The sequence below is a fragment of the Microtus oregoni genome, unplaced genomic scaffold (genome assembly GCF_018167655.1).
Source record: "Microtus oregoni isolate MIOR12 unplaced genomic scaffold, Mior012 000007F_ref0000211, whole genome shotgun sequence".
Classification (NCBI taxonomy): domain Eukaryota; kingdom Metazoa; phylum Chordata; class Mammalia; order Rodentia; family Cricetidae; genus Microtus; species Microtus oregoni.
The window spans coordinates 53,518,850-53,545,657 of NW_024543066.1; the positions used below are offsets into that span (position 1 = coordinate 53,518,850).

General features: G+C 51.2%; 2 protein-coding genes across 2 annotated transcripts; one reads left to right on the plus strand and one right to left on the minus strand.

Moving 5' to 3' along the window:
- Window positions 1-701: 701 nt before the first annotated feature.
- On the plus strand, window positions 702-11,660 carry Pklr (pyruvate kinase L/R). The gene is made up of 11 exons (XM_041656068.1): window positions 702-738; window positions 1,328-1,510; window positions 5,648-5,739; window positions 5,824-5,955; window positions 6,087-6,273; window positions 6,550-6,820; window positions 6,925-7,075; window positions 7,312-7,464; window positions 7,560-7,726; window positions 8,894-9,075; window positions 10,513-11,660. Exons 1-11 carry the CDS (start codon window positions 732-734, stop codon window positions 10,617-10,619), a joined length of 1,632 nt encoding a protein of 543 aa, XP_041512002.1. The 5' UTR covers window positions 702-731; the 3' UTR covers window positions 10,620-11,660.
- A 188-nt stretch (window positions 11,661-11,848) lies between these two features.
- On the minus strand, window positions 11,849-26,579 carry Hcn3 (hyperpolarization activated cyclic nucleotide gated potassium channel 3). The gene is made up of 8 exons (XM_041656067.1): window positions 26,238-26,579; window positions 18,446-18,875; window positions 16,290-16,451; window positions 15,692-15,910; window positions 15,222-15,368; window positions 14,553-14,793; window positions 13,500-13,664; window positions 11,849-13,131 (listed from the first exon to the last, which is right to left on the minus strand). Exons 1-8 carry the CDS (start codon window positions 26,510-26,512, stop codon window positions 12,431-12,433), a joined length of 2,340 nt encoding a protein of 779 aa, XP_041512001.1. The 5' UTR covers window positions 26,513-26,579; the 3' UTR covers window positions 11,849-12,430.
- Window positions 26,580-26,808: the final 229 nt, after the last annotated feature.

The following is a 26,808-nucleotide window of genomic DNA, read 5'->3' on the forward strand; positions in this document are numbered from 1 at the left end:
CACTATCAAAAGGCTCTCTTTCCCTCTTTTCCACACGCTAGTCCCCAGCCTTCAAGCCCTTGCTCAGAGAGCATACCCAAGACTAAAAACTGAGTAGGGGAGGGAAGAGGTCGGGGCAGACAACTGGCAGTCATGGAGAGGGGACTCGGTGGGGATGGGGCTGCCTCCTGGGTGTGCCCCTTTTCTATTCTCTGGTTCCCTCAGATAAGACCAGCAGTTAGGCACCTCTCCTCCCAGTCAGTGGTGCTCGCAGCCCCAGGGCTACACGTTGGAAGCATGTCTGTCCAAGAGAACATTCTACCCCACCAGCTCTGGCCATGGATCTCATCCCAGAAAGACTTAGCAAAGTCCGCCCTAAGTGGGGCTCCAGGAGGTAAGAAGAGGAATGGGCTACCACTGAACAGAGGGGGAACTAGGATAGAATCAGAGTTGGAGGGGGGGGCGGAGGCCTTGGGGAAGGATGCCCATCACGGTATTACCTGTGTCACACACAGACCTGATCAGAGCCTTTGATCCAGGCTCTGCAGACAGGCCAAAGGGGATCCAGCGGCACCGATGCCACGGGGCACTCCCGTGGTTCCTGGACTCTGGCCCTTGGTATACAGGCTTCCATTGGGAAGAGAGATGCTAGCTGGTTATACTTTAACTAGTCTTCAGGGCTGATCTAATCTCATGCCACGGACACAGCCCAGCATAAAGCAGTCCCACAGGCACGGCAGGTGTTCAGCGCCATGGCAGGTACTTCTCTGGGCAAAATGTTCTTCAGAGATGGGCTGGGTCAAGCTGCAGGATCCCTGGGGCCTGGAGCAGCGCTGAGTGGGTGCAGGGAACTGGGAAGGGGGTCAGGAAGCTAGGGAATTGTTTGGAGCTGGAAGGAAGTAAACGGATCTTAGGGAAAGGAGCTGGGTGATTCTGGGGCTCGATAATGAGACGCAGGTTTGAAGGAGACATCTGGGGGGCGAGGCTGAGCAGACTGAAAGAAGTCTGAGATGGGGAAGGGTCTTTTTAGAAGGAAATTAACAACTTGAGCTTGGGGTCAGCTAGACCTAGATTTAAATCATCTTACCCGGAAGATGCATTTTCTTGGACAATGTATTTTACCATTTTGAAATCCTTTTCCTTATTTGCAAAATTGGAATAAAACATGCTTAGCAGCCTGCACTATAGGACCCTTGAGACTAAGCAAAGTGCCCTCTGCATGACATACTCCCATTGAAGGAAGGTCTACCCCAAACTGGGGAGCTGAACGGCTGCAGCATGCCCTGCAGGAGGCTCATGGACGACAGGCAGGTGTCTGTGCCAGACCCTGAGTCCCCTTCTACTGCAGGGCCAGCGGGATACCTTCGACGTGCTAGTGTGGCCCAGCTGACCCAGGAGCTGGGCACTGCCTTCTTCCAGCAGCAGCAACTGCCCGCAGCTATGGCGGACACCTTCCTGGAACACCTGTGTCTCCTGGACATTGACTCTGAGCCTGTGGCGGCTCGCAGCACCGGCATCGTTGCCACCATTGGTGAGACTGCTCGGCTCATGGTCTCTCCTTAATCTTTGCAATCTTTGACACGGTCATTCATTCAACAAGCATTTGTGAGGGTTTTCTTGCGGGAGAGGGTAGTTGTTTGTTTGATGTTTTTATGAGAAAAGGTCTTATTTCTGTAGCTCTCGCTGTTGGGCAGGCTAGCCTTGAACTCAGAGGTCCACCTGCCTCTGCCTCCTGCGCTGGTCTGGAATTAAAGGCGTCCACCACCACATCTGTTTGAGGCTGGATTTTTGAGACAGGGTCTCAGGTCACCTTGGGTGGTTTTAAGCTTATTATATAGCCCATATTGTATAGTCTTAGCCTTGAATTTCTAGACCTCCTGCAAGATCTATTGCAGTGACATCACAGGTATGGGATGTTGAGCACCTAGTAGACAGGGTTTGGGATTGGGAGCAGACCAGTAAATAAACAGGGGAGCGAAGTCTGGCAGGTGGGACAACAAACACTAAGCAATGACTTATTAAAATGTTACTAATTCAATTAAATAAATAAAATGTAACTAATTCAAAGTCAGGTATAGTGGCCCAAGATTTTAATCCCAGTACTCAGGAGGCAGAGGCAGGAGAATCTCTGTGAGTTTGAGGCCAGCCTGGTCTATGTAGCAAGTTCCAGGACAGCCAGGGGTACATAGAGAAACTTTATTTTAAAAAGACAAAAAAAAAGCCGGGTAGTGGTGGCGCACGCCTTTAATCCCAGCACTCGGGAGGCAGAGGCAGGCGGATCTCTGTGAGTTCGAGACCAGCCTGGTCTACAAGAGCTAGTTCCAGGACAGGCTCCAAAACCACAGAGAAACCCTGTCTCGAAAAACCAAAAAAAAAAAAAAAAAAAAAAAGTAACTATTTATTTCAATACCTCAGTATTTCAGTGTGTTAGAAAGTTGTGAGTAAAGAGAAGGGGTGGTCAGGGATATCCAGTACACACACACACACACACAGAGACACACACACAGACACACACACACACACACACACAGACACACACACACAGACACACACAGACACACACACACAGACACACACACAGACACACACACACAGACACACACACAGACACACACACACAGACACACACACAGACACACATACACAGACACACACACACAGACACACACACAGACACACACACAGACACACAAACACACAGTCACCCACAGACACACACAAACACACACAAACACACACACACAGACACACACAGTCACACACAGACACACACAGACACACACAGACACACACAGACACACAAACACACACAGTCACACACAGACACACACAGACACACACAAACACACAGTCACACACAGACACACACACACAGACACACACACAGACATACACACACACACAGTCACACACAGACACACACTCCAGGGCAGGAGGAAGATTGTCATCCTAAATAGGGGCCAGGGCAGCTGAGAAAAAAACCTCAGCAAATATTGCAAAGGAAGATGGGAATGGTGGTGGGCTCATGTTTGTAACCTCCGCACTCTGAGTGCCCAGGTAGCAGGATTGCTGAGGCCAGATGAGGCTACAACACGAGATCCTGTCACAACATCAAGAAACGAAAATGAGACAGGGAATGTGGCCAATCAGTAGAGTGTTTTCCTCCCCTGCTTGAAGCCCCAGCATCAGCTACTGCTGTGCAGCCCGTGTTCCCAGGCCTGGGCAGTGGAAGTAGGAGGGTCGGAGGGTCAGAGGGTCAGGGTCATTTTCAGCTATGTATTAACTTTGCGCTTAGCCTGGGCTGCATGACAGTCTGAAAATAAGAGGGGAAGAAGGAAGATGGCAAGGGGAGAAGTAGTTTCATAGACCTTTGGGAGAAGAGATGTCCAGGCAAAGGGAAGTTAATGACTGGAAACCAAGGTGCCCTGGGGCTCAGTCATCAAGACTGAGCACAACCCTTCCGAAGACCTGAGTTCAGTTCCCAAAAACTCCCACTGGGTAATTTACAGTTGCCTGGAAATGCTTGTCCTTATTCACGGGCACGTATTCATTCTCAGACACACACAGTTTAAAAATAAATCTGAAAACAGAAAGGAAGCCTAGGGTAGCTTCAAGGTCTAACCGACTAGAAGAGACTGGGGGAGGGGAGAACAAGGTGGGGTGCAGGGAGTCTAGGAATTAGATTCAGGTCCTCGAGAATGGTTCACAAAGGCTCTACTATGGTTCCTATCCTTAGCTTTCTTTTTACTTTTTATTTTGATATAATCTCACTAGATTGTCCTGGCTGGCCTTGACTCCTTTCTCCAGCTCAGAGAGGCTGTCACCCTGCCTCAGCTCCCTCCTGGGGTTAGAATCTCATATCACTGGTTTTTCTTTGTTTGTTTGTTTTGTTTTTGTTTCTGCTTTTCAGTTTGTTGATGAAGGTCTCTTGTTCTATAGCCAAGGTTGGACTGGAATTCTTCATTGTTGTGCCTTGGCTCCCCATGGCTGAGGTGACGGAGGAGCATCACCCAACGTGGCAATAGGTTGAGGTGTTGAGTGAGAGCCAGCTCCTGCAGTACTAACGGTGGGTGGGGCGGAAAAGTATGGTCTCACTCAAAACAGCCTTGTTGGAGGCCGAGCCATGGGACTTCCCTGATGGATTGATGGATGTGAGGAACACATTAAACACACACAGACAAATGAGAGTCAGATGCTCAGCCCTGGGATTGGGTGAGTGACTGGAACTGAGATATGAAATAGGAATCAGCAGCTGGTCACGATGGTGTATGCCTCAGTTCTGTCACTCAGGAGGCTGAGGCCAATGGATGAATCTCTGAGTTCAAGGCCAGCCTGATCTACAAAGCGAGTTCCAGGACAGACAGAGTCACACAGAGAACCCCTGTTTCGAAAAACCAAATAAATAAATAAGATAGGAATCAGCAGAATTAGAGCCTAGAGTCTCCACACTGGAGAAACTGAGATCTGGGGGATGCTGTAAATTTGGGGCCAACCTGGGCTAAATAGAGACCCTATTTCAAAAATGAATAAGGAAGGAAAAGGAAAGAAAGGTGTCTTCTGCACAGATTGTCTTCCAAGTAAAGCAGTCGGGGCACATAGGAGGGAAGGTGCTAACGGGAAGTGCTGGGGACCAGGCAGACACGCATCCACACAGGCACATGCACACACATAGCACATGCACACACAAACACCTCACACACACACACACACACACACACACACACACGAGCGTGATGTCACGCTCCTGGTGTGCTCCTCTAATGGCATCCCTTGAGAGGTTGAGGCAAGAGGATCGAGTATGCAGGCCCCAGGGCCTGGTAAGATGGCTCTGACCATGGAGCCTGATGACCTGAGTTCCATCCCCGGAACCCACATGGTGGATTCTGACCACACACACTAAAATTAAACAAATAAAACAAGAACTCAAGGCCAAGGAGAAAGGGGGTGGGTGTGTAGTTCAGAAGACAGAGGGGATGCCTTGTGAGCACAAAGCCCTTAGTTCCATCCCTGGCACGGCATAAACTGGGCATGGTACAGCAAACCCTAAATCCCAGCACAGGGAGGCAAGAACAGGAGAATCGGAAGTCCAAGGTTTTCCTCGGTAGCATAGCAAGTTCAAGGCTAGCCTGGATTACAGGAGACCTTGTCTCGGAAGGAAGGCTATGGGGGATGGATGAAAAGAAAGGAAGAAAAACAAAGGCCGGAGGCAGCTCCATGGTAGAGCATCTAGGAGGCCCTGGGTTCCCTCTTCTGCACAGCGAGAAAGGAGACTGGGGAAGAGGAGAGAAGTATGTATCAAATGCTGTGGTTGATTTCTGATGAGGAGGGTGGAGACTTGGACAGAACTCAGCTCTGTCAGTGAGACCCGTCCTCTTTGAAATCTCTCACTTGGTCTCGTGTTCTGACTCTTCACAGCCTAGAGTAACCAGTGAGGCACTTAATGCTAAGTCACTTGCTAACAAAGAAACCTAAGGCCTGACTGAGGCTGAACATCCAAAAAGCTGCCTTGCCAAGGTGGTGGGTGTGTGCTGGTTGGAGTGGAACAGGAGTAAAGGAAAGGCCAAGAATGGAGGACCGCGAAGATTGGGGCAATCTCTTAGAGGTCGCTGATGGGTTTTGCTGTCAATCAGGTTTGGGAGGAATTTCATAGTGGGATCTCTGGTTCCAGGGCCAGCATCTCGCTCTGTGGAACGCCTCCAGGAGATGATCAAGGCAGGGATGAACATTGCACGACTCAACTTCTCCCATGGCTCCCATGAGGTGTGGGGAGGTCCTGGAGGGCGGAACTGGAGGACGCCCCAGGTTCTGCCCACTTTCCCTTGACATTTTCGCTCTCACGGCTAGTACCATGCAGAGTCCATCACGAACATCCGAGAGGCAGCTGAGAGCTTTGCAGCTTCCCCGCTCAGCTACAGGCCTGTGGCCATCGCCCTGGACACCAAGGGACCGGAGATACGCACCGGGATCCTGGAGGGGGTGAGAAGCCTGTGTAGGGTCGGCGCTGTCTGGGCTTGGAGGATTGTTAGAGCTCTGGGGCAGAAGAGGGGGTCAACGCTGGTTCTACCCTCCCACTTGAGATACTCATGTTTCTCTGGCCCCGCCCCCAGGGCCCAGAGTCGGAGGTGGAGATTGTGAAGGGCTCACAGGTGCTGGTGACTGTGGACCCGAAGTTCCAGACACGGGGCACCGCAAACACAGTGTGGGTGGACTACCCCAATATCGTCCGCGTCCTTGCAGTGGGGAGCCGCATCTACATTGACGACGGACTCATCTCTTTAGTGGTGCGGAAAATCGGTGCGCAAGTGCCTCCTAACACGGGACACCTTCTCTTCTCTTTGGTCTACTCTAGATTACTCACACCTTCCCCTGGCTCTATTTCCCCACCTGTCTTAGTGGTTCTCTGCCCTCATCACGGTTTGGGGCTGGGCATTTCATGTCTTTTCTTGGTGTGTGTGGAGGAGGTGAAGGGCTCAGAAGTCCCTGGTTCCTTGAGGCTCCAAGCTTAGCGCTTCCTCTGCTGTGCCTGGAGCGCGGTGCCTGCCCTGATGCCGACTCCCTCTACACCCGCAGGCCCAGAGGGGCTGGTGACTGAAGTGGAGCACGGTGGTGTGCTGGGTAGCAGGAAGGGTGTGAACTTGCCGAATGCAGAGGTGGACCTTCCTGGGCTGTCTGAGCAAGATCTCTTGGATCTGCGCTTCGGGGTGGAGCATAATGTGGACATCATCTTTGCCTCCTTTATACGGAAAGCCAGCGATGTGGCTGCAGTCCGGGCTGCCCTGGGGCCGGAAGGACAGGGCATCAAAATTATCAGCAAAATCGAGAACCATGAAGGCGTGAAAAAGTGAGACTTGGTCTTTGTTCGCATTAGCCCATTGCCCCTCTTCTGCTAGCCACTTCTCTGCATCTCCTGGCTCTGCCCCAGCCTGAATTCCTCCAACCTCCCAGGTTTGATGAAATTCTAGAGGTGAGCGATGGCATCATGGTGGCACGGGGTGACCTGGGCATTGAGATCCCAGCCGAGAAGGTTTTCTTGGCTCAGAAGATGATGATTGGGCGCTGCAACCTGGCCGGCAAGCCAGTCGTTTGTGCCACACAGGTAAGGCGTGACGCCTTGGGCTATTCTTTAAAGGGCTGAGAAACCTTAGCTCCACATTTTGCTGTCTAGTGTCTGGCCACAAATAACAAAGTTAGGTGGAGATGACGTGAACTTTTCAGGGTCTCACGTGATCCTGGCATTCTAAGAGTGCAGGTGGAGTCAAAGAAAAATAGTATGGGCGGGGTCCCCTATCTGAATGTGACTTCTACGATTTTGACATTCGTGGTATCACCCAGATGCTGGAGAGCATGATCACTAAGGCTCGACCAACTCGGGCGGAGACAAGCGATGTGGCCAATGCTGTGCTGGATGGGGCTGACTGTATCATGTTGTCGGGAGAGACCGCCAAGGGCAGCTTCCCTGTGGAGGCTGTAAAGATGCAACACGCGGTAGGAACTTAGTCCTGAAAAGCGGATGAACCAGGGACTCGGATCCCTCTGGGACCGCATTGACTCTACTCAACCTGACTTACTGGTGCCTGCAGATTGCCCGAGAGGCAGAGGCCGCTGTGTACCACCGCCAGTTGTTTGAGGAGCTACGACGGGCAGCGCCACTGAGCCGTGATCCCACTGAGATCACGGCTATCGGGGCCGTGGAGGCTGCCTTCAAGTGCTGTGCTGCCGCGATCATTGTGCTGACCACGAGCGGCCGGTGAGAGACAGACTGGAAACAGGGCTTTGGTCGGGGAGGGGCTGACACAGCGCGCGATGAAAAGAATGGCTTTAGGGCAGGAAAAGAGATGGTCACGAAGGCTAGAGACCAGGAAAGGCGTCTCTCCGGGCTCTGGGGCCTGTGCCAGTGAGCCCCAGGGATTCCGCAGGTGATAATCTAATGTTGGCTTCAGGACATTGGGTTCCTGGGCCTGAGAGGGTTTCCCAGTGCCGAGGTGTTCCTGAAGAGCCCGGGAAGCCTGCACTCTGAGGAGTTTCTCTTGAACTTAACCGTGAGACCCTAAGTAACTCCCTTGGGCCCCACAAGCCATCTGTCTCCCTGGGTTTTTGTGAGTTTGTCATTTGTTCCCCCATGGGGCTGTGAGGATTAACAAGTGACATTACGTGTCATATGAAGGGTGGTAGGATGTAAATATACATCTTCTAGACAGTTTCCCCTCTTTTGTTGTTTAATTTTTCTGAAATAGGGTCTCGTTAGTCCTGGCTAGTCTGAAACTTACTTAGCTACAGCAGGCCTGAACTGAATCCTCAGTCTCCCACTCCCAAGCGCTGGGGTTATGGACACATGTCACTATGTCTTGATGGCTAGTTTTACATTTCTAATTTTTTGAAGATTTTTTTATTATTTTTATTATTAATTATTTATTAATAAATTTATTATTATTTTAATGACATGTATGTGGGGGTATGTGCATTTGTGTACAGTATCCAAGGCCAAAAGCTACTTGATGTGGCTGCTAGGAGCCAAACTCAGGGCCTCTGGTAGAGCTGTAATCTTAAGAATTGAGCCATCTCTCTAAACTGGGTTTTATATTTATTATTATTTTTTAAATATGGACGGACATTTTTGCCTGCATGTATGTCTGCACCATTTGCATGGTTGGTGCCAGTGTGTCAGAGCCCCTAGAAATGGTCTTACAAATTGTTAGCCACCATTTGGGTGTTGAAAACCAAACACAGGTCCTCTTCAAGAGCAGCAAGTGCTCTCAATGGCTGAGCCACCTCTCCAGCTGTGGTAGGTGCTCTATTTAATATTTAGTGAGAATGCCAAAGGCTGGAGAAATATAATTACCCAGGGAAATGTGGTTTGTTAGTAATACCTGGAACCCTAATTTACCCTGTGATGTTCTGTCTCCCCCACATCCAGCTCAGCTCAGCTCCTGTCTCGGTACCGACCTAGGGCAGCTGTCATTGCTGTGACTCGTTCAGCCCAGGCTGCCCGCCAGGTCCACCTGTCCCGAGGAGTCTTTCCCGTGCTCTACCGTGAGCCGCCAGAAGCCATCTGGGCAGATGATGTGGATCGAAGGGTCCAATTTGGTATTGAAAGCGGTGAGTTTGGAGACCTTCTGCTTCGGCTCCCCAGTCTGGCTCCTCACCCTGACTCAAAGGGGAGGGAGGGGGAGCAGAAGAGTCCCTAAGAAGTCTGCTGCTGTCTGTCACAACCTAGTAGGACACAGGAGCAAGAAGAGGTGGGAGCAGAGAACCAGAGGAGCAGGAACTAAATTTTATTTTATAGTCGTCATGACCACACCTGCCCTCATTTGTCCCATTAGGGCATCCACATGGGTGCAGGGGCTTAAAGCTCAGAAACAGCAGCTTGCACCCTCCACACACACACACCCCTCCACACACACACCCCTCCACACACACACACCCCTCCACACACACACACCCCTCCACACACACACCCCTCCACACACACACACCCCTCCACACACACACACCCCTCCACACACACACCCCTCCACACACAGACACCCCTCCACACACACACCCCTCCACACACACACACACCCCTCCACACACACACACACCCCTCCACACACACACACCCCTCCACACACACACACCCCTCCACACACACACACCCCTCCACACACACACACACCCCTCCACACACACACACACCCCTCCACACACACACACACCCCTCCACACACACACACACCCCTCCACACACACACACACACCCCTCCACACACACACACCCCTCCACACACACACACACCCCTCCACACACACACACACCCCTCCACACACACACACACACACACACCCCTCCACACACACACACACACCCCTCCACACACACACACACACCCCTCCACACACACACACACCCCTCCACACACACACACACACCCCTCCACACACACACACCTCCACACACACACCCCTCCACACACACACACCCCTCCACACACACACCCCTCCACACACAACACACCCCTCCACACACACACCCCTCCACACACACACACCCCCCTCCACACACACACCCCTCCACACACACACACACCTCCACACACACACCCCTCCACACACACACACCCCTCCACACACACACACACACACACACCCCTCCACACACCCCCACACACAAACACCCCTCCTCACACACACCCTTCCACACACACACCCCTCCACACCCCCCCACATAACCCTCCACACACACACACTCCTCTACACACACAAGCTACACACACCCCTCCACACACACAGCCCTCCACCCCCACACCCCCCTCCCCCTCCCCTCCACACACACACACCTCTCCTCACACACACCCCTCCCCACACATCCCTCCCCCACTCCCTCCACCCCCACCCCCCTCCTCACACACACCCCACACATACCCATCCACACCCCTCCCACACACACACCCCTCCCCCTCCTCCACTAGTTAGGTTCCCTTCTCTCCTAGAGAGGTGATGGTTAGTGATGGCTGACCCAGGTTCTTCATTGACTGCCACTTTTTTCTCCCTCAGGAAAGCTCCGTGGCTTCCTCCGTGTTGGTGATCTGGTGATTGTGGTGACAGGTTGGCGACCTGGCTCTGGCTATACCAACATTATGCGGGTGCTGACCATATCCTGAATTGGCTCTCCCTCTTCTGAGCTAGTTACACCCCATCTCTTCCATCCTGCACCCCTCCCACTGCCCCACATCTGCCCTCCAGCCTCAACGCTGCGCTTCACACAGGCCCTGAACGTCCGTCTAGTTATGCACTGACTACCCAGCCGCATCAATTGTAATTCCTGTCTCAATCCGCTCAACCGGATCCTAAAATGCCTTGAGCCTTTAATCCCAGCCCAGTGGTTAATTCTATTTCTCTAGGCTCCCTAGCAGTAGAATGGAGGAAGTGGAAACAGGGTGATCTCATCCAATTTCCATAGAGCCATTATTTTTAAACATGACCATTTCCTGAGCAAAATGTGACCTCCTCAGTTGGATCAGAACACTCCTTCTTGGAACAGTGGAGCACAGAACCACACTCTAAAGTTAGAGTAGATGGTACTGGGGGAAACTGAGCCAGACAAGGTCTCACTGTATAGCCTGGTCTCAGATCCACAGAAAATCCTCCTGTGTGACCCTCCCACGGGTAGGGATGACTCCAGGCAGCCTTAGTTTTTGACTCCACAACCTTGGAGCTGAATCTACAAGCCACTTACCTAGCTATTCTCATGCCCACTGCTCTGCCGGGCCAGATGATCACAGCTAACTGCCCTCTAGCCCCCAGATCAGAAGCAAAAACTGGATCTCTTCTTTTTAACCTCAACTGTTTAGATGCAGTTATAAAAACAACTTCCACAAGCCAAGAATCCCAGAGTCCCCCCACCCTGGAGAAATGGAGATGTGTGGTCATGGCCCCAGTGGGTGAGCAGAGGGCAGCTCTTGTCCCTGAGAAGGCAGGTGTTTGGAGACTCCAGGCCCTCCTCCTGGGCCCGATGAGGGAAAAGAAATAAGTGTTGCCCTGTCCACCTGTCACCCCCTTTCCATGACCTCCATACAGAAAATTTGAGTATTGCTCCTGAGAACATTGTGCAAGGACCACAGAGATGGCCCCCTGTCCCCCAGCCTCCCTACCAGGAGGTGGAGAAAACAAAGAACAGAGCGAGTAACAAAAGGAATAAGGCGAATTAGCAAATGAATAAATAAAATTAATAATAAATGACTGAATAAATAAGACAGAAGAAAGATAAAAGGTCACGGAAGGATTCAGCCCCTTGCCCCCCACCTGGGGGGAACTGGGCTGGCATAGAAAAGGTGTCAAGTGTCCCTTAGCTTTGGGGCAATACCACTGAGGCAGGGAGCACAGTGAAGAGCAGCTTCTAGTTCACAAAGGCAGTGCTACCACATGGGAGCTGTGGAGGGCAGGCTACGGTGGGCACATATGTGTTCTCACCTGGTGTGATAGGAGGGCCAGCAGGTGGTAGAGGAGACCCTAGACATTTGTACCCAGCTATGATGAGGGGACAGGAAGATAAGACACACTGGGCAGAACCTGCAGGGACACTGACAAGGAAACAGCCATGTAGTTACTTGGCAGTGATGGTGGCAGCAAGAGTTTCTGCTTAGTAAAGGCAGGGCTGGGAGACCACGCCTGCACCTGGCAGGACGGTGGTCTGGGGATACCCTTGTCAGAGGGCTTCGAGTCACTTCTACTTGGCAGTGGAGACACAGTACCTAGCGCAATGCCTTCCTTGAACACGGCAGGCAGTAGGCACCTATGACAAATGAGCGGATGATTAGGATTAGCAGGCTGCGGCTGCTTGAGTTTTGGACATGGAACAGCTACTCGGTAGTACGGGGCAGTATTTTAGATCCCATCTGCTTTCCCAAGGCGCTTCTACCCTCAGGCCCACATTATTTCACGCCAATAGCTAAGGCCAGTGTAACCTAAGGTTTCACATGTTCGCAGAAATTTGGGGGCCTCTGGGGGTAACTGGCTCAGGCACTGACGGCCTGGACGGCAGGACTGTCCCTGGAGGCTTGGCCAGGAGCCCCGAGGGGGTCAGACGCTCACTTCCAGAGCCTTTGCGCCTAGGAGAGCCATCACCTGTGGCTCGCTGAGGCAGAGAAGGTTGAGAGGCAGAGAGTGGGCGGCCCCGAGGTCCTAGCCTTCGACCACCTCCTCCTGGGGGAGGGCCCAGCAGGGACACCTGGGAACGCCCTGTTCGGGATAGGCTGGCGTGGAGGGTTCGGACAGGTGGAGCAGGCAGGCGAGAGGTGGACGCCCAGGGTCCCCGGGCCAGCAGAGGACCTGCTCGGACAGGCACCAGCGGGGAGGCTGGGGAACCTGCTGAGCGCCTAGCAGATCGAGCAAGGAGGACCGCTGGAGAGTCTGGGGACAGGGGCAGAGCGCCTCGCTGGTGAGTCAGGGCTATGGCCACGTTGGAGGTCACAGCAGCGGCCTGCAGAGGCGCATGCACCAACGGTTCCCACAGCACTGGCTTTCCGCTGAGCCGAGCTCCTGTGCCAGGAGCCAGGCCCCGAATACCCCGAGCCATGTCTCTGTCGTGTTGTACCAAATGCTGCTCCATGACGCCGCCGCTGCTGCCTGGACTGGGCTCAGAGCGTTTCCGCTGCAATATCGAATTCTTTTTGCCTGCAAGTTGTTCCAGGACCAAGAAGTTAGGAAAGGGAAGGAATCTGAGATGGAGGAGGTTGGAGATCAGAGTGTGGGGGAGTCCGAGAGATAGGGGATGGGGAGTCAGAAGTATAGAGTGCTTGGCAATGGGAACTGGAAGGTGGGATCAATGAGAAATGGTGAAGTTAAGGACTGGTCCTCAGGAGGACTTGGAGAAGGAAGGTCTAGGGAGACATATCCATGGCTGCTAAAAGGCCTGCTGAAGGCGTGGCCTGGAACTGGGTGGGTCGGGATGCAGTGCCTACACACTAGAGGGATGCTTCATGCCGCGGAAATGAGGTAAGGCCCAGCCCCGAACCCGAGTAGACAGAGTAGACAGGTCTCACCGATGCGACGAAGCCGGTCCATGGCCACAGTCTCAAAAGCCCTTCGCATCATTGGGAATTCCTCGAGCACTGCATTGAAGTGGTCCACGCTGAGTGAGTACAGGCGACAGTAGGTGTCAGCCCTTACACTGGCTGTTCGCCGGCCTCGAGTCAGTAAGCAGATCTCTGCGAAAGTTAGGAGGAGCCTCAGAGCCTCCCACCAGGCCTGCAGCCACCAACCCAGCGCTCGCTCTCAGATCCGTCCCTAGACTTGGGAGAAATTAATGATTACCTGCCGTGAGGTCCCTAACTGTCTCCAGACCTGCACATCTGACTTTTTCACTCTCTCCAAACTAAGCCGACAAGCAGGTCTGCCAGCCCCAGGTGCTCCCAATCACTCTACTCCACATTAACTCCAAAACCATCTTATGGCTCTGTCCCAGAGGAGAAAAACGGGCTAAATGGACAGAAAGTGCAACTGATGGGACACTTGCAGGTGGTGGGCAGCTAGGCGGCCGGCGGGAGGTATGAGCCTCAAGACACTCTGGGCATCGGCTGGCACAGGCGGGGTTCCTAGACAGCGCCACAAAGCTTAAGTCTGTGGGTCAGTTCTGCGTCATCCCTAGCTTTCCCTCATTTTGTCAGTTAATAATCCCACAGGGCCGTGGGCCCCATGGCTCGCAGCCTGTCCATGCACTGGACTCTCCTGAGAAAAAATAAAAATAAAATAATAAAAAAATCAACTGCCATATGTGGTGGCGCACGCCTTTAATCCCAGCATTTGGGAGGCAGAGACAGGCGGATCTCTGTGAGTTTGAGGCCAGCCTGGTCTACACATCGAGTTCCAGGACAGCCAGAGTTACATAATAAAGAGACCTGTCTCAATCAATCAGTCAATCAACCAATAAAAATAAACTACGGAGCCTCAGGCCCCAGCTCAGAGGTTCACTGAGAAGGTTTGGGGGAGGGTTGTTCTGTGATTCTGCAGCACCAACAGGTGGGGCCCTGATCCTAGGGAGCACCTGCATGCTGTCCAATGTTCATGACCCCCCACCTTCCCCGAGGCCTGCTGACCCCCAAAGTAGGATCCGTCAGTGAGGCGAGTGTCCCGGGCGCCCCGTGCCAGCACACTGAGCAGCCCATGCTGGATGAAGTACATCTTCCTGCCCACGGAGCCCTCACGCACCACCAGGTCCCCTGGCTGGAAGACCTCAAAACGGAGCTTGGTGAGCACTGCGGTGACGAAGCTGGGGTCAGCATGAGCAAACAGCGGCATGTGGGCCACCAGGCCCCGGCAGGTGAAGTTAATAATCTCCTGGACATAGGAGGGGCCTATCAGACAGGTGTGGCCCCCTGCTGGAAGATGCCCCCACCAAGCTCATCTGTCTCCAGAAACCTCATCCATCCTGTGAAGAGTGGATGAGGATGGTGTGGTGGGTATGGGGGCCTCCCTGAGGACCTGCCTTCAAAACCTCTCCACAATGGCATCCTACGTCTCCTTTCATACAGCCTTCGCTCCCATAAGACCTTCCATGAGAAAGCCACCTCCCTCAGAGAGTCTCCCACGGGGCTATCTGTAGACCTCGGTCCCCACCGGAACACATAAGCACACTCTTGTGACCCAGGCAGCACCTCCGGAAGCCCAGATCCTTGAAGAGCCCTGCCCACAAGGTCTGTCCTGGCCCCACCTCCCGAAGCGGCTCGCTCAGCTCCCCCAGGATGCTCTCTTCATCCTGGCCCCACCTCCCGAAGCGGCTCGCTCAGCTCCCCCAGGATGCTCTCTTCATCGAACATCTTGCCCTGGTAGCGGTGCTCGTAGTACTCGTGGATGCGCTGCCGCGTGTCAGCCGGCAGCTTGTGGAAGGACATGTACTGCTCCACCTGCTTGTACTGAAGAGGCAATACCAGTTGCCAGTAAGAAGAAAATGCGGAGACACGGGGCCAAAATAATGGGGTGCCGGGGGTGTGTAGACAGAAAGTCACAGGCACAAGTTGGACCCAAAGGTGATAAACATGGTATACACAGAGCCACAACGAACATATGGATAATAGTAGATACAGGGAAGACAGACACAGCAGTTACAGAAAAACCCAAATGTGGACAGAGGAGGGGTCCAAGGACAGAGGCGAAGGGACAGACAGGGAAGTATTTCACACAGGGGTGTGGAGCACGCCCCCATGCCCCACCCCTTCCTGCGCTTGTCCCTACTAACCTTTTCCTGGTACTGCCGCCGGGAAGAGTCCAGGGACTGGATGAGCGCAGTGGCGTGACCGATGAACATGGCATAGCACGTGGCCCCCACGATCATGCTGAGCATGGTGAGCCAAACGTCAGGCATGCCTACCGGCGCCTGCTGCCCATAGCCAATGCACAGCATGTGGCTCATGGCCTTGAACAGGGCATGAGAGTACTGGCGGCCCCACGAGTGGTTCTGGGGGACAGAGCATGTTGCAGACAGAACAGGGCATAGGCCCCTCAGAGTCATTCTCCACCGGCCCTTCCCCCCCCCTTTCCGCACCCTCTCCTTCAGCCCTTCCCATCAGCAGTCACTCGTTCAGTGTGTGGAGCTCCCGGAGCAGAAGGGGCTTCCTTTGTGCGTGGGAACCTTTGTTTTGTCTAGGATTCCTTTTCTGCCTGTTCCCTCCAACATACAGGCACGTCCTCTCTCCAGGTTTCTTGCCCTTCTCCTCCCTCAGCACTAACCCCTCCTGTCATCTTTCTGGATCATCTCCCGCCTCCTGCTACCCACGATTATCCCTGCTGTTCAGGCAGAAGAGACCCAGGAGTACCAGAGCTGGGGCACTTCTCACCACCATGCGGTTCATGGAGACCCAGCAGTCGGAAGGGAAGTCCTGGAGCATAGGGACCAGGAACTGCAGACAGCCATCCCAGTGACACAGCAGCAACATCATCCCAATGAGGTTGAAGATTCGAACCACCGCACTGGCCAGGTCGTAGGTCATGTGGAAGATCTGAGGAGTCCAAGGAAGCAGTGCTATGTTTAGGAGCCCCTCTTTGCTGGTCTTCCTCCAGTTCCAGCCCTGCAGATTCCCCCCCGAACCTCGTTCTCCCTTTCCCAGTCTCTCTGAATTTTTTTTTAAAAAAAAAAAAATGTAGCTATTAACCTGGCCTGGTGTCAAGTACTTGTAACACCAGCGACTAGAGAAACTGAGGCAGGAGGGTCAGAAGTTTAAGGTCAACTGAGGCAACTTTTTTTTTTCCTTTCAATTTTTTTGTTTTTGTTTTGTTTTTCGAGACATGGTTTCTCTGTCCTGGAACTTGCTCTGTGGACCAGGCTGGCCTTGGTCTCACAGAGATCCAACTGTCTCGGCCTCCCGAGTGCTGGGATTAAAGGTGTACGCCACTATGCCCGACTGTCTTTCAATTTTTAAAAAACTTTGGGTGAGGTATAGTGGTTCATGCCTTTAATCCCAGCACTTGGGAAGCAGAGGCAGGTGAATCTCTGAGTTCAGGCCAGCCTGGTCTTACTAGCAAGCTTCAGGACAGCCAGGGCTACCTTGTCTCAAAAAACAAAAGAAAACAAAATGCTTACGTACATGGGTGTTTTGTCTACATATATGTGTCTCATATGCATGCCTGGTGCCCTTGGAGGCCAGAGGGTGTTTGATCCCCTTGAACTAGAGTTACAGACAGTTGTGAATCAGTATGTAAGAGTAGGAAATTGAACTTGGGTCCTCTGGAAGAGCAGCCAGTGCTCTTAACTGCTGAACCATCTCTTCAGCTTGCAGCCTGGGAACTTAGTAAGACCCTATCTCAAAATAAGAAGTAAGGGCTGGAGAGATGGCTCAACTGTTAAGAGCACTGGCTGCTCTCCCAGAGGACACGGGTTTGATTCCCAGCATCCACATGGAGACTCACAATTCCAGTCTAATTCCACAGGCACCAGGCACATTTGTAGTACAGATACATGCATATAAATAACATAAATAGCCGGGCGTTGGTGGCGCACGCCTTTAATCCCAGCACTCGGGAGGCAGAGGCAGGCGGATCTCTGTGAGTTCGAGGCCAGCCTGGTCTACAAGAGCTAGTTCCAGGACAGGAACCAAAAGATACGGAGAAACCCTGTCTCGAAAAATCAAAAAAAAAAAAAAAATAACATAAATAACTCAAAAGGGGACTGGGTATATGACCCAGTGGCAAAGCATTTGCCCAGCATATGTAAGGCCCTAGGTTCAAACCCCAGTGAGGTATGGAGGTTTGGAAGGGTTATTTATTTGTATAGGACCTTACAACACAGGGTTGCTATTTTCATACTGAAACCAACTCTGTGTCTAGAATTAAACAGGGTTGAGGCTGAGATTCAGAGAGTTCTAGATTGTACAAGCTGCCCAGGTGCAGCCTGGGAAAACAGGAAATGTCATTCACAGTGTAATCCTCAGGACAAGGATTAACACCAGCATCCCTCTTCCAATAGCATTAAGGATAATAGGTCATTTCTGGACCTGTACTCCAAGCACCTGGGAGCTGAGGCAAAAGGACTGTCAAAAGACCAAGCCCAGCCTTTCTCAAAAAGCTGAAACCAAATCAAAACCCCAGCTAACTCCTAGGAATGCACTGTGTTAAGAAGCCTTTCTCTTTGCTTCACACGTACTAACTCTTACCCATACACACAGGTATACCAACCAACGGTGTCTGTGTGACAGTCACCCTGTGCAAGAGGCAATGAGATGACACAACACACACTGAGCCACATACTCTGTTGCCCGAAGAGGCACCTCCTTTCCATACCCAATCACCCACTCAAGAATCCACTCGTCCTCAAGTGTTTGCCCAGCTGTAGTCCTCCACTTCTCTGAATCCCCACCCTCATCTCAGACCTCACTCCCAGTCCTCCTTCTGTCCTTATGTCTCTCCTACCAACATCTTCCCCATCCCTAAAATCACCAGGACTCCACCCATAGCACCTTCCCAAGGAGTCTGATAATCCCCCACTTCCCCGCCCCACCTCCTCCCACTGGTGTATGTAGCGGATGAGGCGGGAGAGACGGAGCAGCCGCAGCAGGCTAAGGATCTTGGTGAATCTGACGATGCGCAGGGCCCGTGCTGTTTTGTAGACCTCGGCATCTAGTCGTGGCTCCAGCTCCACCACAAGGAAGATGTAATCCACAGGAATGGAGGAGATCAGGTCAACCAGGAACCAGGTGCGTAGGTAGCGTGTGCGGATGGCCCTCGGCGCCAGCAGGATCTCAGCACCTTCCTCCACCACGATGCCAGTGCGGAAATTGAGCACCAGATCCAGCAGGAAGAAAGTGTCAGACAGGACGTTGAAGACAATCCAGGGTGGGGAGTTCTCCTCCTTGAAGAAAGTGATGCCCACAGGCAGTACTATGAGGTTCCCCAGCAGCAGCAGCAGCATGATCAGGTCCCAGTAAAACCTAAGGTAAGTAAGTGACGGAAAGCAAGATCAATCGCGTCACACCCTGTCAGCAGCTAGACGTCTGATACAGCCAAGAGTGGTTAAGATACAAAATCACAAAATGGTCATTTAAATTCACTGAGAGTGGAAACTGGAGTCACCATTTGCAAAAAGAGTTAGCAATATTTAGTAGAGTTAGACATCTGTGCTCCCTGCACTCTTGTGTATAAACACCCAATGGGAGCATGCTCTCTAGGAAATATAACCCCTAATGTCCACAGCAGGACTAAGCTTGGGAACAACTCAAAGGCCCACTAGTAGAAAATGGGCCAGAGATAGCTCAGCAGTTAAGAACACTGGCTGCTCTTGCTGAGGACCCGAGTTTGATTCCAGCATTCAGCAGCTCATAACCATCTGTTAACTCCAGTTCCAGGGGATCTGATCCTCTCTTCGGCTCCAAGGGCACCAGGTAAACAGAAGGTGCACAGATATACATGCAGACAAAACACACATATAGAAAACATAAAGTTAAAAAATAAATGTAGGTAAGTAAGGCATAATATATAGAGGTAAACACAGCCACAGCTTGGAATGCCGCACAGCGGCAGAAATAAATCTCACATGTGATTTTTTTTCAAGACAGGGTTTCTCTGTAGCTTTGGAGCCTGTCCTGGAACTAGCTCTTGTAGACCAGGCTGGCCTCGAACTCACAGAGATCCGCCTGCCTCTGCCTCCCAAGTGCTGGGATTAAAGGCATATGCCACCACCACCCGGCTAAATCTCACATTTGAAAAGAGAGAGATTTAGCTTGATTTTGTGTGTGTGTGGTCTGTTCTCACATATGTAAGGACACCATCAGCATGTTAGAAGACAGCGTCAGATCCCCTAGAACTGGAGTTACACAGTTTTGAGCCACCATGTAGGGCTGGAAACCAAACCCAGATCCTCTATAAGGGCAGCAGGGACTTAAAAAAAAAAAAAAAAAAAAAAAAAAAAACTTAAGTTTTTTATTGAAGATAGGTTTTTTTATGCAACATATTCTGACCATGGGTTCCCCTTCCTCAACTCCTCCCAAATCCTTCTTGCTTCCCCAGCTACCCAAATCCATATCTTTTTCTCTCTCATAAAAAACAAACAAGCAACTAAACAAATCAGAAGAGGATGAAACAAAGAAACAAGCAGGAAAAAAGTGCCAAAGAAAAAGCACAAGAAATACACACACGTGAAATAATTCACACAACAAAATTCCTTAAGAACACAAAATGGAAACCATAAGATATAAGCAAAAGACCTGTAAGGTTAAGAAGAATGCCCAGGCAAAGCATTGTGAGACTTAAGTCCTCCAAAACACCACTGAATTCATTTTGCGTTGGTTGTCTACTGCTGATAGGTGCCCTGCCCTTAAGGGTTGTAAACCCAGTGAGACACCACTGGGGGACAGGTTTCCTTTTCTAGGGGTTGTTAAGTGGACACAGCTTCTAGGCTAGAGATGGGTGCTTGTGTCCACTTCCCTATCAATACTGTACCCCACCTGGCTTAGACCTGTGCAGGCCCTATGCATGCTGCCAGTCTCTATGAGTTCACGTAGGAGTAAGCCTGCAGGGTCCAGAAGGCCTTATTCCTTGTTGTCTTCCATCCCCACTGGCTCTTCCAATCTTTCTGCCTCCTCTTTTGCATAGTTCCCTGAATCCTGAGGGAAGGGATTTGATAGAGACATCCTATTTAGGACTGAGTATTCCAAAGGCTCTCACACACTGTCCACACTGTCCAGCTGTGGTCTCTGTATCTGTTCCCATCTACCACAGGAGGAAGCTTTTCTGATGAGAACAGTAATAACCCCCACAGGTCCATACATTTGAATGTTTTGTTAAGAGGGAGTAGAATGGCTTTAAAGGATTAGAAAGATTAGGAGGTGTGGCCTTCATAGAGGAAGTATGTCACTGGAGGTGGGCTTTGGGGTTCAAAAGCCCAGATCAGTCTCAGCTTCTCCTTCTGTCTGTCCACCTGTGAACCAGGATCCAGCTCTCAGCTACTGCTCCAGGACCACACTCACGGCTGTGATGACAATGGCCTAAGTCCCTGAAACTGTAAGCAAGCCCCCAATTAAATGCTTTCTTTTATAAAAGCTTCGTTGGCCATGGTGTTTCTTTGTGGCAATACAACAGTGACTAAGACAGTGAGCGCAACTAGTGGTGTTAGGAGTCTACTCATTCTATTACTAACCATGCTCATTCTATTCTATTACTAACCATGCTCATTCTATTCTATTACTAACCATGCTCATTCTATTCTATTACTAACCATGCTCATTCTATTCTATTACTAACCATGCTCATTCTATTCTATTACCTACCATGCTCATTCTATTCTATTACTAACCATGCTCATTCTATTCTATTACTAACCATGCTCATTCTATTCTATTACTAACCATGCTCATTCTATTCTATTACTAACCATGCTCATTCTATTCTATTACTAACCATGCTCATTCTATTCTATTACTAACCATGCTCATTCTATTCTATTACTAACCATGCTCATTCTATTCTATTACCTACCATGCTCATTCTATTCTATTACTAACCATGCTCATTCTATTCTATTACTAACCATGCTCATTCTATTCTATTACTAACCATGCTCATTCTATTCTATTACTAACCATGCTCATTCTATTCTATTACTAACCATGCTCATTCTATTCTATTACTAACCATGCTCATTCTATTCTATTACTAACCATGCTCATTCTACTCTATTACTAACCATGCTCATTCTATTCTATTACTAACCATGCTCATTCTATTCTATTACTAACCATGCTCATTCTATTCTATTACTAACCATGCTCATTCTATTCTATTACTAACCATGCTCATTCTATTCTATTACCAACCATGCTCATTCTATTCTATTACCAACCATGCTCATTCTATTCTATTACTAACCATGCTCATTCTATTCTATTACTAACCATGCTCATTCTATTCTATTACTAACCATGCTCATTCTATTCTATTACTAACCATGCTCATTCTATTCTATTACTAACCATGCTCATTCTATTCTATTACTAACCATGCTCATAGTCTACAGCTTCCGTGCTACTATGGCACTAGTGTATATCATACAGGTAGGTCACCACTGCAGATCAAAGTGTTTCTGGGTTGGTGCTCACCTATCTCATCTGGTAACACTAGTCAGCACGGGTGAGCAGCCAGAACACTTAGCCACTGGCCATCTCTCCAGACCTTGAATCTCTCATTTTTGACATTGGGCAAGAGAAGCAAGAGACGTAGGGTATAAATTAGATAACTGCATGTAGACAAAGTCCCCAAACAGACAAAACTAAACTAGTACGCATTGGTTTGGGAGTCACAGAAGAATGACTTCAAACTGTTTTTGAAGCCTTTCTATTTTCCTAATTTTTACTTTTTTAAATTGTGTATGTGTGCATGATACAGGGTGATGTAGAGGCCAGGACAGCTTTGTGAATTCCATTCTCATATCTGAGGGTGGAATTCAGATTACCAGGTTTGTGCAGTAAGCACCTTCATTGCTCTATCTTACTGCCTTTCTATTTTATCTTTATTTTACGGTGAAATTATTTGTATTGTTTAATACTACTTTCTTTATTTACAAGTTAGACTCAAGAGACAAAAAGCAATGACCCAAATGATCAAGTGGGCAGATTACTAAAACCCCCCAAAGCTCCCAAAGAGAGAGAAAGGAAAAAGGAAAAAAAATAAAAAGAAAATAAAAGTTAATAAAAATTTAAAAGATTCTTCTTCTTCCTTCCCCACAGAAGATGAGGAAAGGAAATATATTTTCCGTCTACAGTGGAGTGCCTGCGTGTGGGTGTGGGCGTGTGCATGCCACAGCACATGTATGAAGAAGTCAGTCTCCCTTCCACCATTTGGGTCCCTGGAACTGAACCTAGGGTGTCAGGCTTGTTGCATGTGCAGTACCCCCAAAATTAGAATACAGGAATTAAGATAAAATTCAGAGGTAAGTTGTGTCCTTAGTATAGTTGAGGATCTAGTTTTAATTACCTAAGAAAAGTGAGAACAGTGGATTTGAGATAGGAATGTGAGATTATATTGTACTGCAGATATGGACACACTCTTAAGGCAATAGTTATGACATGAGCTTGCTTTACACTACTCAGAAATGTGGGTATATCCCCTCTCTATTAGACCTCTGTAACATGCCAGGCCTGCTTGCAGACCTGTGATCCCTAATACCAGGTGAAGTCTGTGGCTAGGGATCACAAGGTCAAGGTTTGTTTGGAATACAGAGAGAATTCAAGGCCAGCCTGGGCACTTGGGGAGACTCTGTCTCAAAATAAAAAGAAACCCGCAAGATGGCTCAGGAGACCAAAGGCACATGTAGTCAAGTCTGGCGGCCTGAGTCAACCCCTCAAACCCCAAAGGGAAAGGAAGAACTAATTCCCAGCAACTGTATGGCCACAACAGCACGGTGAGGATGCACGCGCGTGCGCGCGCACAAACACACACACACACACACACACACACTCACTCTAAATAAATAAACAAACAAACAGGTTTTTAGTTTAAAAGTGAACTGGGATGAAGGGTCATCATCCAAAAATAAATAAACAAACAAACTAACTGGCATCTACAATGGTCTAGGTTAAATCCCATGTACTCCTAACCAAAACAACAACAGAAAACTACGGCAGGGCTGGAGAGACGGCTCAGTCAGCAAGCATCATCTACTGTGCAAACATGAAGAACTGAGTTGACCCTGGTACGCACATGGAAGGGGCAGTGGTGCATCTGTAACCCGATGCTGGGGGGCAGTGCTGGGGGGCAGTGCTGGGGGGCAGTGCTGGGGGGCAGTGGTGCATCTGTAACCCGGTGCTGGGGGGCAGTGGTGCATCTGTAACCCGGAGCTGGGGGGCAGTGGTGCATCTGTAACCCGGAGCTGGGGGGCAGTGGTGCATCTGTAACCCGGAGCTGGGGGGCAGTGCTGGGGGGCAGTGGTACATCTGTAACCCGGAGCTGGGGGGCAGTGGTGCATCTGTAACCCGGAGCTGGGGGGGGGCAGGTGGGTTCCTGGAGCTCACTGACTGATCAGACAACCTAACTAAATCAATGAGTTCGAGGTTCTGCGGGGAGACACTCTCAAAGAGAAAAACAAAACAGTGACGAGCAATTGAGGGAGAAGCCCATGTCCATGCTCACTTAAGCACAACACATGGGCACAGGTTGGAGAGTTGGCTCAGTGGTTAAAGCCATCTGATGCTCTCGCAGAAGTCCCAAGTTTAGTTCCCAGCACCCACATGGGAGTTCACAACCACCTGTAATTCTTGTTCCAGATCTGTCCTCCTCTAAAGACACACACATAATATACAGATATATATGCAAGCAAAACGCATAAAATAAATCTATTTTTTTTCAAAAAGTAAACATGCACGCAGCTGTACCCACCCACATAAATAAACACACTCAACACACACAATGGCTCCAATATTGTTGTAAAAATTCTTAAAACTGCCGGGCGGTGGTGGCGCACGCCTTTGGTCCCAGCACTCGGGAGGCAGAGACAGGCGGATCTCTGTGAGTTCGAGACCAGCCTGGTCTACAGAGCTAGTTCCAGGACAGGCTCCAAAGCCACAGAGAAACCCTGTCTCGAAAAACAAAAACAAAACAAAAAAAATTCTTAAAACTAAGCACCCTATGGTGCTCTCACTGGGCTGCTGAGTAGTCTCCAGAGACGATGGACATGGCAGCACTGTGTAAACTGTAGCTGTCTTATGGCTCATCCACTCTTATCTCCAGAGTTCTAAAAAAGGTGGCTGCCTCTCCCATCTCCAGTTCTATCTATTTCTGGTCTAGGCTGTCCTACCCTCCTCAGTCTTCCCCACCCCGTTCCTCTTCTCCAACACAGCTAAAACACGGACTGTTTCTCTGTGGGTGGGGGAACTGTCATCCGTGGCCAGGGTGGGACTAGGCTATCCAGCACACATCTCAACAGCGCTTTTCAGGGATGCCCACCCCTCCCCCACGGCACTTCAGCCGACTCCCTAGGAGATCCGGAGGCAGCTTGGCTGGAGCTGTGCACTTATTCCCTCCTGGGCTGCCTGTGCATGCTGAGAGTCTGGCTGAGCTGCAGAGGAAGCTGTGTAGATGAGGCCAGGAGGGAAACAGGGGACACCTTCATTCAGAGAAAGAAATCACTGGCGCACACATGATCGTTTCCGGTCTCACACACATCTCATGGCAGCACAAGTCCCAAACGCAGTCCCTTCTGATGACTGCGAAACCAATCCTCTCCGCCGCCGAAAGCAGCTGGTGGGTCCCAAGCCCGGACCCACCCCGGAAGCCCCTCATACTTTCACTCAGCAACAAACCCTTGATCTCCCTCTTTTCAAAGCTGCTGAGGAGGCACTGGTTAGAGGCAAAGGTTTCCCTCGCCATGCCCTCAGAGCATCTTCACAACCTGACTCACAGCAGTCACAAGCCCAGCGGGTGATGTGGCAAAGGACGCTGAGGGGATGTGTCGGAGGGGGACCTGGGGGAGGGGAGGAAATCTGCGGCGAACAGACGGCAGGGGCGAGAGGAATAATAAAGCAAAGTGGACGAGCGATAAGAACTGGAGTAAAAATACAGGGAGTGGGTATTTAAGGCTGGAAGGTACTGTCGGGGTCTCCGATTGTTCTTCCCAGGCTCCAGAGACACACCTCATTTCTTCATCTAAAAGCTGTCCTTCAACGTCCCCAAGGACAGGGCAGCCTTTCTCCCCTAGCGACCTTGATGTAGACGCACAGCCTGAAGGGGGGGGGGACTGTGAAATGGCTACTCCCCCACCCTCTGTCCCTTTTCTACGGGAAACACCTGGGCGGTGGCCGAGCCCCAGCTTTCCTCCTCAAGCCTCCAGAGTACCAGCCCCGCCCCGCCCATCCCGCTTTCAGCACCACGGACAGCAAACAGGGCCGCGGACCGGACTGACCCCGGTCACTCTCCAGGGTTCCCAGCTTCCCTTGTAGTTCAGGGCCCCTGATCTGCTCTGCTGATCTGGGCAAGCGCTTGGGGCGTGGGTAAAGCGTGGTAGAGAGCGGAGCTAGGCTTCTCCCTCAGGTCTCCCAGCTTTGGGGTAGGATATAATTTCCCACACCCCCAGAAAACAGTAGTGGAAGAGGCAAGGTTTCTAAACTCCTACAGTGTCTGTGGTCCAGGTGGGTCACGGGGAAAACCGAAGTCTCTGGAGATTCTCTAAATATCTGCTGTCCCTCATGTCTCCCTAACCTGAGAAAACATAGAGGACCTTGTGGTAACCCGCCTAGGAATCCCAGGCTGGGTTGTCGGAGGTGGCTCTGCAGCTCCACCCGCCCTCCCCACTGAGCCCCCCGTACCGGAAGTCGCTGTAGGGGTGGATGATCCAGGCCCCGGCGGACTTCACCCTCTCCTGCTCGATTTCCACCGCTTTGTGGCTGCCGAAGACCCGGAGAGAGAACTTGTTGACGGTCGGCTGCAGTAGCGTCCCGAGCTGCCGCCTTTTCTGCTCGGGCGCAGACTCCGGGACCCCACCTGAGGCTGCGCGGGCCTGGGCGGGAGCCGCGGGAGGCGCCTCGCGCGCAGGGGTCGCCGCTTCGCCGGGCCCCGCCGCCGGCCGTGCCTCCTCCTCCATGACCTCCCTCACTCGCAGGGCCTCCTCAACGGGTCTATGGCCATGGCGGGCGCGCTGGTCCCTGGGAGCCCAGCCTGGCACTCGAGCTTCCGACCGGCGTGCGCCCCGGGCGCAGGGGGCGTGTGCAGGCGACAGACGCGAGGGCGCTGCGCCCCCTGGTGAGGGCTGCGCCTTACCCGGCGGGGCGGGCTCCGGGCTCAACTGCGGCCCACACCCCCAGAGAGGGCGTGGCCAGGGGTGGGGTAGGGGGCGGCTCGCTTCTGGAGGCGGGAAACTCGGGAGGGCAAATGCAATCA